At 39.0% G+C, this 18,187-nt stretch overlaps 1 protein-coding gene across 4 annotated transcripts in view; it reads left to right on the top strand.

Annotated features, from left to right (window-relative positions):
- The window catches only part of BASP1 (brain abundant membrane attached signal protein 1), a 51,069-nt gene that overhangs the window by 10,512 nt on the left and 22,370 nt on the right, over positions 1-18,187 (top strand). Inside the window, exon 2 of one of the 4 annotated variants that reach the window (XM_015619395.1) lies at positions 5,836-5,953. The exons of the other annotated variants lie outside the window; for them this stretch is intronic. Coding sequence (XP_015474881.1) covers positions 5,927-5,953 — 27 coding nt within the window. The 5' untranslated portion in view covers positions 5,836-5,926. The remainder of the gene's footprint in view (positions 1-5,835; positions 5,954-18,187) is intronic. 4 annotated transcript variants of the gene reach the window in all.

Genomic DNA, 18,187 nt, shown 5'->3' with positions numbered 1-18,187 from the left:
GGAATTTCCACCATTCATGTAGGTAACTTTGGACTGCATGAGGAAAATAGTTTCTCTTTGCTCTGTAACAGATGACAGACAACCAGTAAGCTAAAATTATTTAAATAATTTTTAGTTAATAAATCATAGTAGAAATTCCTTGTCTGTGGAATTATTTCTAATAAAGACAGTATGTGGTAGTTGTTGGGAATATGTGGCCAAAATTACCATAAAAAAGATTTTGTTGATGAGAAGGGAAAACAAGGATAATAGAGGTCCATTCTTTAGTTGTGATAAATGTTTAGAACCGGAATAGAATAAATTGCCTTTTAACTATACTAAAATGGACATTGAACAGTTTCCTTTTTTATATTGTGCTTTGAACATTTAAAGATATTAACGTGCATGGGTCATATGCCATGTAAAAAAGAGCTACTCTTCAAGGGGATGTGCATATAAACGGTAAGAGTTATCAAACAGGACCTATGAAAGGGAGAAATGAACACATTGGTTTTGTGCAGTGTAAAGAAGAAAATGATTGCTTTTAGACTAGGTAAGAAATAACCATTGAGAGATTATTTAAATATGACTCATTCTGCCTTGGGGCAAGGAGAGGAAATATCTTGACTTCTCTTGAGATATCTTTCAGTCTTGTGGTTTGTGTGATCACGGACATGGGGAACTTTTGGAGTGAGCTAGTTCTGGAGTGCAGAGAAATTAGTTCAGTTGAAACAAAGCCCTTCCCAAGTGTACTGATTTATGGTCAGTGTGTCTGAGCTCTGTTAATATTGAGATCCAAAAATGAACCCTCTGCTAAGATGCTTTATGCGCATGGTATATATTAGAAATAAATGCACAAAAAAGGCTTTTCTAGAGCTGGCAAAAGGCTATTTAGTTTATTGATGCTGAACAGAATAGATTGTTAAATGGAGATTTCTCATAGCACTTTTACAGAATTCTTTAAATGGGCTGTAAGTTTGAGGCTATTCTTCACATGGGGGCTGATGTGCAAGAAGGGGAGTAAAGTTTACAGAAATGATTGATGCTTTTCGGTTCCTAAGTTTTATTTCAAGACAGTGATAAGTAATCATGTGTGAATATTTGAAAATTTTACTCTTCAAGCCCAGTATGAAATTTTGTGACTACAAAACTACAAAACTATCTGAGGATAGTTGCATACTTCTGATTGATATGACACTAGGATGTCTTTTGTTACTTAATCTATAGGCTGCAGAAATGTTTTCTGGGTTGTTCTGCAGATGAATGGAGATGGCTATTCACATGTTTTCAATACGTGATGACTGAAATTTAATGGTGTAATAAAAATAGCTTGGAAAGTGATAAAATTTCTAAATAAATTCTTGGTATATTCATAAATACTTTTGAATAAACATAATATTTAGTTCAACAAGTATATTTGTGCAATTTATCTTTTGCGTGCACGTGGGCAGCTGCCATTGAAGTTTCTGGTTCAATACCAGGAACTATCTATGATACTTTGGACTGTGTGTATGCAATCAATCCATCAGTCAATCAATCAATCAATCAATCAATCATTTTCCTACCTGAGGGCAACCTAAGAGGTATTTAGTTTCCATATGTGCTTACTGGAAATAGTGTGCTCTCAAGAATCACTTGCAGATTTTGCCTGCATTTTTCTGTTTAATGTACCAGATTCTTGGCTAGTTGCCATGTCTCGGTATTATTAGAGATAGGGGAATGCTCACCTTTGTTTAGCTGCTAATTGTTAGATTATTTATTTAATGTATGGATGTCAAGTCATGCACAGCAGTGTGTTCGCATTTTTGAAGTTCCAAGATGGAGGCATGTTTAGGAGCGGATCTAGAGTGGTGGGCTTGATTCTGGCTTTATTCATGTTGATCAGCGAGTATCTGATTTGAAAGTAATTGAGTTGCACTAATAAAGTCAGAGCTGTGAGCCACTAGAATTTCACTGTAATTTGGACGGCTGAGTGGGCAGCACTGATTGGGATTGATGTTCATATATATATGTATAAAACACTTGCTTGTATTTGCAATTATATTACATAAGAATTTACCAGAACATTAAATCCCAGTGTTCTGTCATCTGTCTGCCTTTCTGCCTGTCTTTCTCCTTGCTTTCTTTGAGAAACCAGTGGTAGTTAATTTGAATAGTATCAATGTTGAAGGCAAGTTTTCTATTGCCTGAAGAGGAAGAAGCATTATCTTTTTAATCTATGCAAGGTAAGTGTGTGCAGCAGTACAGTTTTCATGTTGAGAAGATAGGTCAGAAAACAATACGCCTTAGATTAGAATTATTTTGGTTGGAAACAAAATCCCTGGCACTAGGTTTTATTAATAAGCTCATATAAACTGACACAAAGTACTGCTAAATGGAATGGGGTTTTTTCCAGCTCATGGGCCTGTGCATGAGAAAGAGCACACCTAGTAATTATGGCGGTGAGGAAAAGGAGTGTGCCCTAGACAAACTGGGTTCCACAAGTGTGTACTACTATGCAGTAGCATGTGCTGTGGTAGGTAGGGAGTGTGTAGTAGTCTATACACAGGCAGTGCCCTCTTCTCTGCAGGACATCTCTGCGTGGGAGCTACTGAGTGAGGGCTGTGGGTTAGAGTGATTGGATTTCACTGCTTGTCCTGGGTTTGAGTCAGCATCCTGCATCAGAACTGCTCTCAGCTGTGTTTTGGTGGTGAATCTGGTTTTGTTAAAACTGTTCACAAGTAATCCAACCAAGCCTATTTCATCAGCTGCCTTATGGAGCTCTGCAGGGCAGGCAACAGGTAAGCAAGGTGAAGGACTGAAAATGACATATTGGAACTTCATTTACGCGTTGATAAATCCTAGAAAACAGTTTTTGTCTTCAGGTATTATGTACATGCTGATGCTTAAACTCAGAGCTGGTCTGATTTGTCATAGAGACACAAGTATCAGTCAGATATGGTTGACACAATTAGTCACTATTACAGAAATCTTTTCCACTAAACAGACAGGCCAAGAAAAATAAACATGAATTTTAAAATCAATACTCAAGTTTGTATTTCAGAACTAGAGGATGTTTTTGAGACTATTATCTGCAACATCCTCTGCTATGAGGACAAGCTGAGAAAATTGGGGTTGTTCAGGCTGGAGAAGAGAAGGCTACAGGGAGACCTTAGAGCAGCCTTTCTGTACCTGAAGTGGCCTATAAGAATGCAGGAGAGGGGCTTTTACAAGGACATGTAGGGATAGGACAAGCGGGAATGGCTTTAAAAGGGTAGATTTAGATTAGATACTAGGAAGTAATTTTTTGCTGTGAGTGAGGTGAGATGCTGGAACAGGTTGCCCAGAGAAGCTGTGGATGCCCCAGCCCTTGGTCTAGTTGAAGGTGTCCTTGCCCACGGCAGGGGCTTTGGAACTAGATCATCTTTAAGGTCTCTTCTGACTCAAACCATTCCATGATAGTAAAAACATTTCCATTTTCTACTGTAAGGTAACTAGCCACTTAATAAAGACTACAATTAAGAGTTTCTAGGTTTAAGACCTAAACCATGCAATATGACACAAAGCCCATGGACTAATTAGTGTTAATTAAAGAAAGACATCTATAACATGGACAGTCAGGATGAAAACCCTTGCTCTTGCTGACTTCAGCTGGATATTAGTCTTGTCTCCTATGAAACACATTCAGCAGACTATTATCTTGTTTTGGTTGGGTCAGGCTCAGCCTCTACTGATAGAGCTGTCTACTCTGTGCTATTCAAAGTACCAACTAGCAAGAGAATGTCTCTGGTCTGAGCCCTCACTGAGGTGTTGAAGGCTCAGGTTCAAGTCTAAAATCATCAGGGGAGAATTGAAACATGCTGTTTCACAGAAAAAGTGACCCTCTTTAAGCAAAGGGCAGCTAAATTTTCACCTGTTCAGCTGTGAAAGCCTATATAAAAATGCCATGAATACCAACCTTCTGGGGGACTGTAACAGGTTTTTACCATGTAGTTCTAGTATAAAGAAAATGTCTTTGTTTGAATTCATAATTAAATATATACTCCTTATGCTGCTTCACAGTGTTTTATTTGTAGGAGTTACTGGGAAGATGTTCAAGTCCCCAGCTGCCAATTAAATGCCTGGAATGAATCTTACCCACAGGGCTGGTCCCATTACTTTACATTAAAGACAAAATCATAGGGTGAAAATTTAAAATTTACATTACAATTACATTACAGTGTCTGAGAACAAATCCCATCTATGGTGTTAGATACTTCCACCCTGAGGGTGCAAGTATGACAGCTGACCTGAACCAGCAGCTCCATGGGGTGGGCTGGCTTCATGCTCTCCCCTGTTTGTTCTGTTTTTCTTCTGGCTGGGCTCCTTTCCTCACAGCTTGGTGAACTGAATCACCTCACACAAGGCTCAGCTAAGAGCCAGACCAGCTGCAAGGGAAGAGAAGCTGGCAGTGGCTGTCCCACTTGACAGCAAACTATTTCGTTTGGCTTAGCTGTATCGCCTAAATACACCTTCATTCCAAGATTGTAAGGATTTTAATGTTATTCAGCTAAGCATCCTTTTCATTTAAACCCACATTTGTAAGATGATTCATCTTATGACTAGAACACGGAAACATCAAATTATGAAATTTAAAAAATAATTGTACTTTAAACCCAGTTGTGAAGTCTTCCAATAAAATGCATTTGTTTTAAAATTTGGTAAGGGAATTACTTCAGTCATGAAGGGCTAAATATGGCCAAAGACCACTGTATGTCTTGCAAGGGAGTTGCAGTATAGGAAATCAGAACTGAGTTAGACTGTGACTTTTGATGACATTCTGCATCTCTTACATCCATTATTTTATGTAAATGAAGACTGACTCAAATCTTGAGTCTTTTGGTCTTTTAAAGTAGTTTCCTGGTAAAGCAAGCAATAACCCTTATGTTTGATCATGCACTCCTTTTATTTACATCTGAGTGAAGTTTGGTGTATAAAACTGGTATGGTGAGTAAATGGATGCCTCTGACACTTTGGTGTCTTGGCCAGGAGGCAGACCGTTCAAGGAATATTGTGATCCTGGCATTGCAATAGAAGCAATAATTTAGTGAGCAGAAGGCTCATTAAATTATTATTTTATGTTGCCTTTAGATTTGAATGATTAAAATAGTGAGTAGGTTGTTATTATAAAACTGTTATGTTGAACTGGAAACTTGGGCTCATACTTTCAAGTTTCTTAGTGTTTGCTTAAAGCTGGTTGGAGGGAGTTTGGGGGGATTTCCATCAGTTTTAATCAAGGGCCCTATATTTTAATTACTAATACATATTTATGATCTCTTCAAAGGAGTTGTGGGGTTTTTGTTTCGGTTGTTTAGAGTCACATAGAGTTTGCTTCAAAAGTTAAAGGGTATTTTAGCTTGATGTTTCATCTGTAATTCTTGATTCCCACTACAAAACAGGTTGTTCAGACTACAGGCTGTACTACTTGATAGAGTTAGTTCAGCAAAGCAGCAATCAAAACATGTTGCACATAACAAATTGCTACACCAGAGCTGGTTTAAGAAATCCTTTTTATCGTAAACAGGAACTTAGTATATTCTCTGAAATGTCTTATCCTGTGGAAAGCTGTTCAGCATAATTTATGATTTTTCTCACTTAGTGTATTTATGAAACAGCTGTAAATCTGCACTTCGTTTTGTACAGGGGTTTTGTTTTTTTGTCTACTGTGTCAGCCATTTGGCTGCAGGAATACAGTACCACTTGCTCAGGGGAGGGGAAAGTTAGCACTGTTAGCCAAAAATGAGACAGTTTGTCAGGACGGTAAGGTAAGTGTGCTATTCTTGTGTAAAGCTGTGTTTTATGAGGTGAGCCCAGCAATCATATTGTCTTTTCATGCAGTAACTCATTGGACACTTCCGCCTACTGAAACTCCTGGAGAAGTCTTTTCTACCATGTCCCGAGGCAATGCAGTAAAAAGAAAGGCCTATTGATGGGATTTTTGAGAAACCAACTGCAAGTAAATGCATTTTCTGATTTTATCTGGAAGTGGAGAATAGTTGGACAAGCCTCATCCATTAGATCTACAGCTTTCTGCTTGTTTATATTGCAGGCATAAAAATGGGAGCCAGCCCATCATGCATTTGGTTGCTTTAGAAGTGCAGGAGTTGGATGTGTTCACAGCAGTACCATAGCCACATTCATGAGGAAGCTCTATGGGAGCTAATTTTAACCTTCTGAGAATTTTAACCACCTCCTGTAGAATTTCGCATGGATTTTGCCCCACTGCTTCCATTAACAGTATGTTATTCTTCTCTATGCCCTATAGTTCTGCCTTCCAACTGCATGTTTCAGTACCAGTTTCAGTACTGCTTTGCCTGGAGAAAGTGTCCTTGTTCCATTCTTTTCAGTTGAATTAAATTGAATAAAAATAACATATAAAAAATTTGCGGTAAGCATATCAGTTTTATCTTTCATTGTAAAACTTGCACACGTAGCTTTTCAGAAATGCTTGTAAAGTCTAATGGACCCTCTTCAGTCTTAAAAAGCTGAGTAATTACCAATTGGCAACATGAGAGGTGACAGTAATGATGGAGATTCTGCTGCCTTACATTTGCACATTTCTACATATGAATGGCACTACAGAGACTGTATCCTACAAGTGTTAATGGGTCCAGTATCTTTCTTTCAGCACAGATAGTCAGCATGAGTGCAGGTTAAAGCACACCAGTGTTCCCTCTGTTAAAGGGAGTAGGACACTAACCCCTGTTTTCTAGAGGTTTTGCTTCTGTAAAGCAAGCTCGTATTGAGTAAAAGAATGAAGCTTCTATAAACTGTGATGCAACTTAAACCACAAGTGTATGGCTAGCATATCATCCCTGATGTAAATACTAAAAGCAGTCAAGGAGAACAGACTGAAGAAAAAAAGCAGTTTCTGATTTGAAGTTGTGTTGTCACAAAGCTTTCTGACCTTACCACACCTGAGTGATGCCACATGGCTTCCTGGTGGGGAAGCTTCCCAGCATGGGGGGAAGAGGAGCGGTGCCTGAGAGCTTACCCAATGGTCCTCCTGGGCAAGCTGCATAACTGTGCTGCTGCATCAAAACCTGCTTCCTTCTCCTTCTGCTCGTGCATTTTTTTGCACATCTACACTGTTGGTGCTGCTGGGATGACTGTGATGCACCAGTGGTTTTGAGTCCTCTCAAAGTACATGCTAGAGCTGAATGGCAGCACAGGGCTCAGCAATCTGCAGGAACTATGCAAGCAGCGCCACAAAAAACACAAAAAGCTAGCCCATGCTGTGCTTTGGGTAGCCACACGACCACCACCACCTGGTGTAGCTGGTGTTAAAGGCAGGCAGTGTGCCTTGGCGCTGCAGGTGGTCTTGTGCGAGCCTGTGCCTGATGAGGCTTTGGAGCACTCCAGCTCCTTACCTGCATTAGCATGTCTAATTGAAATGCTGTCTGTTAAAAAGACTCCAGCAGGTAAAAAAGCTGTTGCCTCTGAGAGGAAGAAAGGTGACTTTTTGAGAAGAACTTCTTGAGACAAGGAAGAAGCTATACGAATTTTGATCTGAGACTCAAGTGCTAATAATACTTAATCACTGCAAAAATCCAATCTGAATATTAACAGCTCCCTCTGCTCTTTTGCGAGGACAAACATTTCTTTCTAAATCTCAACAAAGCAAGCTTTTAATGTGGGTCAAATGGAAATCCTGTTTATTAAAAAGCTGCTAAAGACAACTAGATTTTTAATTTCAATGGAAGAGTCTTCTCTGTGACCCTTAAAGGCATGCCAGTGGACTCTTCCAGCACATGCCTCAGTAAACAACAAATGAATCACTGAGGTGCTCTAACAAGGATTGATGTGTCCACCCAATTAGAGGGATATAAAGAGCTCTCCCTTGAAATTCTGGGTTCATTTGGGTTGCTCTGCTATTTCCGCAGTCTAGCACTGAAGCATTGCTTCAGGGGTATTGTTGGCCTCAACAACTGGCTTGTGTGCGTTGTCCTAGCTAACAAGTATAATTTTTGTACAGATATTTCTCCTATGAAGTACTCCAGCAGAGAAATAAAAAAATAATTCTGAATGTCAAAGACAAATACCTCACTAATATCTGTTTAAGCAAAGAGCAAGATCTTCTCCAAATTTAGCACTGCTATGAGTGTGATTGATGAGACTTGTTAATCACCTGTTTTCAGGGGCTTGCAATTTCTTAACTTGACATGGGTGATCTTCTTTTTTGCCTAAAATATGTGCAGTTTTTGGAGGTGAGAAGGTGCAGTGCATGTTGTATGTGTGAGTAATGCAACTGGTCAGATGAAGCAATGGATGGAAAATTCATTAAGTATTCTGAGGCCGTTTCCTCTTTCTCTTGGAACAATGTTTCTATTTTCCATTTCAGCTGTACATGTAACTTGTACTGCTTCAGTGATAATTTCCTCACATCATCTTAAAAGAAAAATAAAAATGAAAACATCTTTTCACTCTACAGAGAATTTCTATTTCAGACAAATAGCCCAATTTTTTACATAACAACACATAAAGGAACCTAAAGAAGGATATCATGCGCATCAAGAATAAAGCAAAGATGAGAGTATGTTTTGTTTTTCAACTGGATGCTACCTCAAGGTTTGTGGAGCACTTCAAGACTGCACAGGGTATCTTGCAGGTGCTATTTAAGGATTCCCTCTGACAAACTGTGGTGGCAATTTACAGTTCCCTTACCATGCTTCTAGGGAAAGTGTGTCATATTATTACATCTGCAGATAGCTACATATTGACACCTGAAATTTCATTTCCTAGACTGCAAATGAAACCATGACACTTTTGTTGACTTGCCTAGGCCAAGCAATAAATCATTACAAGCCATCTGGTTAAGATATTCAACTAAATGTTATAGAAGATGCTTTAACTCCTATTTTTTTGTTGCTTCTTTTTATCCCTTCAGTATGACCTGGCTCTCAGTAGGGAATTGTAACTTAGCTGTGGTTGCATTTGAATTCATATTTGAATTCAGTTACAGTGACATGCCTGGTTAGATGGTATTTTGAAGCCTTGATTCATCATCAGTGAAGGCCCTTGCAGCAAAGGCCTAGTGCTCTGAAACACATCATTGTTACGAAAAAGATTTTCCTCTGTTCTGTAGGTTTTACAAAAATTCAAAATTTAGTGTTTCAGTTTTTCCCAAGTATCCTAAGAAGCAAACTTATATGCCTAAATGAGAAGCCTTGAATCTCCCATTGGTGGAGAAAGTCACGTTCGTCAGTACTCCTAATTACCCACTGAAGATAATTAGCTGACCATTTTTGGACATGTTTATCATAACACAGATATGACAGCAATGAAAATGATCTGAGTATCTCTTTGGAGCAAAGTAAAGATGAGAAGTGTGAGTTAGAAGCAAGTTCACTAAGATACTGCCTTTCCTTTTTGTTTAGCCAGAATCCTAAGTACCAGGTGTTCAGTGAAGCTGAGCTTATTTCAAAAAGTTGTAGATAATGAAAATTGAGTTAAGCCAACTTTACTGGAGCCAGTAACATTAAATTTGGATTTGTGCTGTCCTTTAAGCCCAGAACCTTCCTAGATTATCTTTTCCCAGTTCCTGATTTTTCATACACAACAAGACTTCATTTTATTAATAGATTGGCTGTGTTGGGAACTGTTTGATCTCTTATTTCCACTATTTATATAACCAAGTCACTGACCCACTGTGAAAATTCAGTAGCAGGCAGTTGTGATACAGAGTGTATGTGCCTTATGTCACTGGCCTTTGTGTCCATAAACCTAAAAGCTGCTGCCTGGCCATTCCTCTGCTTGAAAAATCTTCCTGTTTGCCAAGGCCTTGAGGACATAAAAGAATTTTCATGTTTTCTTAAAATTGAGGCATGTGTGTGCATGCGTGTTTGTGTGTGTGTGTGTGTGTGTGTGAATTTCCCATTAGAGGGGAAAAAGAAAAAAAAAAGCAGCATAGTGAAAATATCCTGGAATTACGTCAAAAAATATCTCCCTACAGTAGTAAGTGAGAGGTCTTTATTTAAAATAACCTTAATAGAATTAAATACTACAGTGAATGGAAAAACAGATGAACCCTGTGCTTATATTTAATCCATTGCTGTCTGCCAATATGTGTGGTTTTTTGCAGTACTGGAGATTGTTTCACCTCTGTTCCTCTTGGGCAGCTGCTTTGTGACTGGACCAGCATAATGGACAATAATTCTTCATTAGCTCAGACAACGGGAAAGAAAAAAACACAGATGAGAAAGGCTTGGTAGAGAGAACTTTGATTGTACAAAACTCCATGGTTTTAACTCCTGTTCAGTACCAGACCCAATCTAGCTGTTTCCACGACCTCGTGAATCTTTGCAAGGCAGCAAGCAGGCACAAGCACATATTCTTATTCTCTGTGGAGTTTGGAACACAGACCAAACTTTGTTTGTATGAGTCAAGGATTGCCTTTCTACCTTGAACAGTTTGCTTCCTCTTTTATCTTCTTTCCCCTTGAGGCCCTCCACCTCCCAATTTTCAAACCAAAAGAAGGTAGGTAAGATTGTACTCACCCTAGCTCTCAGGCTAGAACTTCATCTTTTCTTGTCCCTTAAAAGTGTGATTTTCCCCTGTCTGGGGCTTCTGTGTTCCTGCTCTGTGGACATTGCCCTTACAATTTGTTACAATTGTCCTATTCCTTATCACAGCAACTGCTTCTTTCAAATTCATTGCTTTATTGTGCTGAACCCTCCCTAGTGTGCTATTGGCACAGGCATCTCTGTCATTAAGTACCCCTCTTGTGCCTTTTCCTCAACCTTCTCCCAAATCCTGCATGTCTTTGGATCTTAGGGCTTTTCTTCTTTCAGTCAGTTCCCATCTAAGTTCTACTTCCTTTCCTCCCACACGATGCAAGGTAGTCCCAGAGCCCTGATTGACCATGGGTTTCCCTTTGTGCTCATCTGTTCTTCTTCATCCCCTCTCCCTGTGTTCACTCCTGCCTGGATGCAGATTAGGTGAGAGACTGACTGGTGCTGCCAAGGCTCACGGGAAATATACTTCCAATAGACATCGCAAGGCTTGCCAAAATCTTGCGCCAGGGCACAGGATAGTTTACTCTGGCAGTCTGTATGGTCACCAGCTTGCCAGCTGGCAGTGATTCTTTTGTGTATTTGCAGCATCTCAAAAAAATACTGGTCCTTCTTTACTTTAGGTTTATTTTAAATCCTCTCTTACATGTCTTAAATTTTATGGGATGAACTTTTCCACTGTGGGCTGTAGGAATGGGTGGAGCCCAGGAGGCACACGCTGAGCGCACAAGTGCAGCATACTCTTCAGCAAGGAGCTCCTTTTGTTCCTTGACCATCAGCCACGTCTTCAGCTGCACTGAGTTGAAATCCTCTCATGGGTTAAGAAAATCTCTGTGATAGTTTACACCCCCACAACCTCCCCCAATGAGTGGGAAGTGCAAATGAGTACCTCAAAGCAGAAGTCTCTATCTCTGGATTACTTCCTTTGCTGGAGAAAATAATTACTTTTAGCTGGCAACTACATTCATTTGGATAGAGAGAAAAATTCCTGTGTGCTTGGTATGTTGGAAGTAATGAGTAATTGAGGTATGTAGAATGGAAAGAACTTACATAACACAGTTTCACAGACCTGTGGGGAGACCTGAATTTGCTCAGCCCTGTTCCGCTGCATAAAGCTCTCTAGTTTTTACCTTGCAAATACTGAGTAAGCATAGAAAGTGTATCAGACCAGTCATCTCTTGATAGCTTCTAGATCTGTTATGATCTTTTCCCATGTAATTTCTTAGGATGTTTTTCACTCTCTAATGAACAATTTCAGCTATTATTTTTGCATCTTGCCTTTTGGAATATGTTCTTACACATGAATGACTTCACCCATATCAGCAGCTCTTAATTCTTTTCCTTTCCATTCCTGGAACACCTCATGGCTACCAGTGTCAACACTGAGTAATGATGAGTTTTCCTGCAGTCACTTCAAACTGCTCACTGTAAACAGCTTCTATTTGCATCCATTTGAAACTTAAATACTCTCTATTCTAATCTGTTGGTGCACACATACAAAAAAAAATATATATATAAAATGGAGATGTCTGAATAAAATTGTTTTTTTTTCCATGACAACATGGCTGATTCTTTTAAAATAATACTGATTAAATATTGTCCACATCACTGTTTTACCTTAAAAATTTTACTTTTCTTTATTGAAGACACAAGAAGGCTGAATCACTAAAAATGGCAAACTTTTTTAGAACTATGTCATGACTACTAGAATGGCCTCTGGAATGATCTCCATACTACCTCTCTCACTTGCAGATTCCTTACCAGAATACTGATTAATTCTCTTGTTGTTTTGCTTGATGGGTGCAGATCACATGCTGTTTATACTTGAATTTTCATTTCCATCTATGTAAGCTTTATTTTTGACACACTGATCAGAGGATGACAGTTGCTTGCTTGTGAAGCTGTAAAAGTATTTATCAAATAATGCCATGGCTCTGGTGCTCTTGTGTGAAAAACACCTTTTTCCTACCACAGGTGGACTAGAGTAAGTTACTGCATTTCTTAAAATAAATGCAGGATTGAAGTCATAGGGTTGACTGTGTCTGTGAGGTGTTACTTTCTTTTTCATTCAGATCATTGTGCTGAGTCTCTGTTGCTGCAATAAAAGCCCACTGCAGTCCTGTGAGAAAGCCCTGCTTAATGCTGAATACACCAGAATGTGTAATTCAGATAGGCGGGGACACCTTCAAACCATGCCAGGAATCAGTGTGTAAAATTTAAGGAATAAACTGAATGAAGAGCAAAAGAAATGTTATCCTGGGTCTGGCATTTTTATTGTGTACAGTGGAGTAAGTACCACAACTGCTTTTAATAATAAGGCTGGTGCCTCTATAAGAGTGCCACTTTAAGTTCTCTTGAATTTGGAGGTTTTCTTTTTATGGATTTATTTTATATTGCACAAAACTAATTATCTTGGTAGTGTTGAGTTTTGAGGATACTGACAGTTTACAATTTATTCCTTATTGTTAATCGCTATACTGATATTCTGGCATTAAAATCCAATTTTATTGCTGATATTTCCATCTCTCCTTCAAAAAGAAGTGATACTCCTTTCTTTTAGCATGTCCAGGGCAATCCCACAGCATATTATTTTGCAGTTTTGCACTTCACTTTTTCAGGGCTTGTCACTATATTGGAAAGGTTATATTAATTTGGAGTTCCTGTCTATCCCCTTGCAGTGGCCAGTGTGCAGGTCAAATCTTAGCATTCTCTGCAACTGTGGCTTGCCTTCTGTCCTATGGAGATTCTTTTTGTCAAATTATTTTTAAGTCAATAAAGCAAGCCAAATCCAGATGAGGTAGACCCAGTTCCTTATAATGTGTAGTTGTTGGTTTCATAGAATAGACACAGTGTGAAGACATCCTGGTCATCCAGATCATTGATTCTTAGAGAATCTGATGTTAAAATTGAGGTGAAAACCTGTTTGTGTTTAGGTCTGGAAGCAGCAGAATGCCCTCTGAATCCTCTTTTCTCCTTGCTTAGGCTTGTACCAGACAGGTTTTGCATTACCGTAGTATGCAGGTAGACTCTCAAATATTGAAAAAAAATGTTGATGATCTCCTTCTCTTTCCTTTTGGCCTCAGAACTATTATTTTCAGGGTGGTGGCAAAGACTTCTGTGCCTTAGGAAGCCTTTCCTGGTTCTGATTGAAATTCCAATCATGCCTGAATGCCTGTGTGTATGCAGATTTTGTATGGAGCAGCCTATCTTCAGTTCTGCTGTTAATTAGTTCAGAGCCTACAATCATCCTAAATTTGTAGATATTGAGAACTCTGCCTGTGCAACCTGATAGCTGGCCTTAGATGTTTAAATGAGTTCTGCTGCAGTACTTCAAAGGTATTACGACACCAAGGTTAGTGATGACCTGGTGACCTACAAGGTTCTCATTTTGTTAGATTGCCCAAAGCTCATACAGTTTGTCAAGAAAACAAAAATAAGAGAGATATTACCTGTAAATTCTCTTTACAAAACATAATACATGCTGAATATCAACCAGTTTGGCTACCTGTGAAGTGATTTAAAACCCCATTAAATTCTTTGCTCTGAGCATGGCATGAACCCAATCAACTCTAGTTTTTTTCTTTCCTTCCAGCTAGATGGTGTCTATATTCAGCTGTATATTAGAAAACTTGTGAACTTACGGTAGTTTCACTTCCTGCACCACTTCTGCTGTCCCAGGCCGGTGTGTGGTATGCTGGCGCCTGTTGTGAAACTTTCCTCTTTCAGAAGCTGTGCCCTGGGGTGTGGGAAAGATATGTTGTAATGCTGGGGACCAGGGAAGAGGCACACCAACCTCATCTACAAAATGGTAATTTCTCAGAACCTGCATGGTCATCTTCTCCCCTGAAAATGCTGAAATTGGGCTGTGTTTGTATTTTTTTTCACCTTTTTTTTTTCTTTTTTATGGAAATCTGTTGAATAACACTTTGCTTACATGCCGTTGTGCTGTACCTTTTCAGACAGAAAAAAAAAATATTCTGACATTAACTGAATGTCTCTGAAAGGCTTTAGCAATTCTGACCTGACAGAAAGACAAGGTATGGAAAAAATGCTCTGCAGTATTTACTTGAGCCTTTCTTCTGTCCACACAAACCAAAATTAGCAACGTCAGTGTAGATGTTGGGTAGTTATGCCACACATGGATTTATGAGCTTGCCTAAACATCTTGTTATTAAAAGTTTAAATATTTACACTGAGAATCTGCTGCCTTATGGACTTTTGTGAGATTATTTCTAAACAGTGAGGATATTTTTTTTTTCCAATTGAGAATATTCTAAGGTTGACTTTAACATAAAACTGCTTTAGTGCTCATCTAATCAACAGTTACAGATTAATTTATGCTAAATCAGGGCTTAAGCGTTGCTTAATCCTTTTAGAGTTCTAGCAAAGACTGACCACTTGACTAAGATTATGTAGCTTAGTAAAAACCCTGGTTTTAAATAGGACATTGAAACAAAATTAGGTAGAGCTCAGGGTGCTGTCTTTTGCTGGTATATTCACATTGGCATTTTGCAATGGTAGGGCATATATTTGTACGGGATCCTTAGGAAATCAAGGCTTGTGCTGTCTATTCCTCTTAAGGACCCAATATAAATCCTCCTAGATGAGGCTCCTTTTTTTTTGGTGGGGCTTGAATTGAAGAAATAAAGCAGAAATCATACTGGGTTAAACTTAAAACTATTTTCTTTTTAGTTGTACATACATATAAAAAAATATGCCCTTGGCTCGCCAAATGTTATCCAGTTGGCAATCACATGGCAAATAACATGCTGAAGATTAAAAGACTATGCTTTAAACAACACTTTCTGTGCTTGATGAAATATTTCCCATTTTTTATGTTGGGAACTAGCACTGTTAAGTAGAAGCAAATAATTGCTATGAAAAAGTGCATGATTTCTGAGTAGAATTTTGTCTTCAAAATTGTCGTGGTTGGTGGGGGATAAGAAACAACCAAATATACCAAATGGAAGAATTGGCTCATAAGTGGTTGTGTGCTGCACTTGAATATGATGGGACCTGGAGGACCTGCAGACTGCCAAACATCACTGATTGAGATGGGCAGAGACAGCTTTCTTTTAGCAAAAAAGCAATGGTTTTCAGTCAGTGTGGAAAGGGGAATCATTGGATGAGGCAGCTTGTGTCAGGGAGGCATGTTCTAGCACCAGTTGTCTGCAGTGGATCTTTTAATTCTAGCATTTTTAGCAAAGTTTTAATTCATTCAAAGAACAAGATAATCCTATTTTTTTCCTCTTTTAGAAGTTTGCAGGGAGGTAAAAGAAGGATTAAGTAATGATTTAGGAATTTACACTGAACATGGATGTTGGCTCTGTTGCTGTAGCTACATCATCCATCTCAACATACAGTAGCTATGGGAACAGAGCTATTGGACCTCGCAAAAGGAATGCAAACATTTCATTGCTGGTTTGCCATTTGTCAGAGTCCTTTTCTCAGAAGTCTTAACATAATTTCTATTCCAGTCTTAGCTCAGTCAAGCCTAAAATTCTAACCATGATATCTCCCTCCTACAGAGTCAGTCTCAATGCAAACAGGTCTCTTTTCTCTGTATTCTTACAAGTCTTTCTATCAAATTCTACTTTTCTGACTGAGCAAGGACACTGAGTAAAATATAGCTGTAGGCCATGGGGGAAACCAAATAGACATAGAATAGCGTCACAAATAGCTTCACTGCTCAGGACACACCTGCAGTTGGACAGTTCAGTCACAGAATCCCATGGGTATTGCAAGTCCAAATGTTCTGGTACTGCTGGATCTTGGGGAATTTGCTGGTAGCGAGCATTTTAAAAATGCTTGATAGACAAGCTTGTCAAAATAAACAGTAACAATGAACTTTTTCAGAAAATGTTGCAATCAGCTGCAAGTAGTTATAATACTGCAATTTAAATATAAATACAAATGAAAGTTGCAACTGTTTAGTGCTTTTTTCCCCCTACAAAGCATCCTGATGTATCCAGGACTCCTGCTCTCTCCTGGCTGAAGAATTAACAAAATTAGGTATATCTATATTAGGCTGCTTTACCTGAGCGCTCTTAAATGTTGGTGGCCTTGGGAAGGAACAGAAGTACCATGAATACTGCCCTGTCAGAAAGCTACAGGAAAAGAAACAGGGCAGTCAAAGCAAGATACTTATGTTGATGAAATTAACGTTCACAGCATGACTCTGTCAAAACTTGGCTTAGTACATTATAAGCAATTTACCAAAGAGAACTGGTATGTTCAAGATAAAGACAGCCACAGTATCCTGGTTTTTGAGAGTGGAATATAGTTGAGTTTGAACTTCAGGAACTTGATCCAGGCTTACAATTTTTGGCTTCAAATCAGACCAGTAACATTCTACTTCCTAGGAGGCGAACTAAAATAAATCATATGTGAAGCCTGATTCTGTTTCTTGCTTCTATCTATTCTACTGCAAGTAAGATTTCTTATTAAAATCACCATGGATACATGATCCTTATAATCCTGTGAGTCTTTTTCTGATAGTCTGCTTAGCTGCAGAAGGTTAACTAATTCTGTGCCTAAAAGAAATGAGCTTCTGCCCCTCTCCCAAAGTCGCAAATCCAAGCAGCTCATTTTTAAATTAGCCATGAACATATTGACCTGTTTTCACCATGGCAGATGCATTTGACAATGCTTCACATCCATCCAAGTGAGATCTGGGCTATGTGCCGTGTGCTGCATGGCTTTTTGCAGTAAGAGAGAAATAAAATGTGTGGGAAGTTGCTTGGGCATCTTTGGGAAGAGTAGCAGTTCAGAAGCAATTGCCCCGACACAGAACTCTTTCACAGAGGTATGTGCACACTGCAGACAGCAAACTCCCTTTATTCAACAACCAGTACGAATGGTATTGACCAGCTGATAAATGGTAGATCAGTATTCTGATTTGAATGTCCCTACTGTGAAGATATGATTGTGCAATCTCTGATCTTCTGTCCTACTGCGTATATGCATGAATTTGAGTCCTTTAAATTTGGTGACATACCATTGCTCAGGATGTTGAGCAACTTGGTGGTCATTGAGAGCATCTCCTGGCTGCTGGACAGACAGTGGTCAGAAAGGGAAGGGTAAGGATTAAAAGTCCTGATTTTAGTAACTGCAGCAATATTTTGTACATAACCATTCTGCCATCATCACCTTCTACTGCTATGGGCTTTAAGTAAAACGTAGCACAAATGACTTACACTGTTCATGTTGTTTCTGGGCTTGTCCTTAGCTGCAGTGATTTGGTGTCATTATGTGCTTCTCAGAGAAAGAGCCTGAATTAAAAACAACTTCTGTTGCTGTTTAATGTACTGTAGCAAATGCTCTGTAGATCTGTAAATCAAGACATTTGTTCTTCATTTTTAGCAATGCCCTTTCCCTGAACTCATTTAATGAGACAGTTGTAAGATGTTTGTATGTTCTCCAGCTGGACTGGGTGCACAATTCTTGAACTCTGTCTCTTACTACATTCTCATTTTAAAATCTCCTGTGTCAATAGATAGTGGCAGCTATAGTCTTAAAGCAGCCTTGTTCCACAGACTACCACTCTGACGTTGTAAGCAGTGTAATAGACAGTAAGATCCTTGAGAGTGAAAGAATTTGGGAATTTCTTTGATACTGAAGATCTTGACAGCTGTGTTTTATAAAAGTGAAGGGGAGTAAAAGGGGAGGGTAAATTACGA

This window comes from Parus major, chromosome 2, assembly GCF_001522545.3.
Source record: "Parus major isolate Abel chromosome 2, Parus_major1.1, whole genome shotgun sequence".
NCBI lineage: Eukaryota > Metazoa > Chordata > Aves > Passeriformes > Paridae > Parus > Parus major.
Note: the sequence above shows the minus strand (reverse complement) of the source record. Positions and strands in the feature narration are given on the sequence as shown.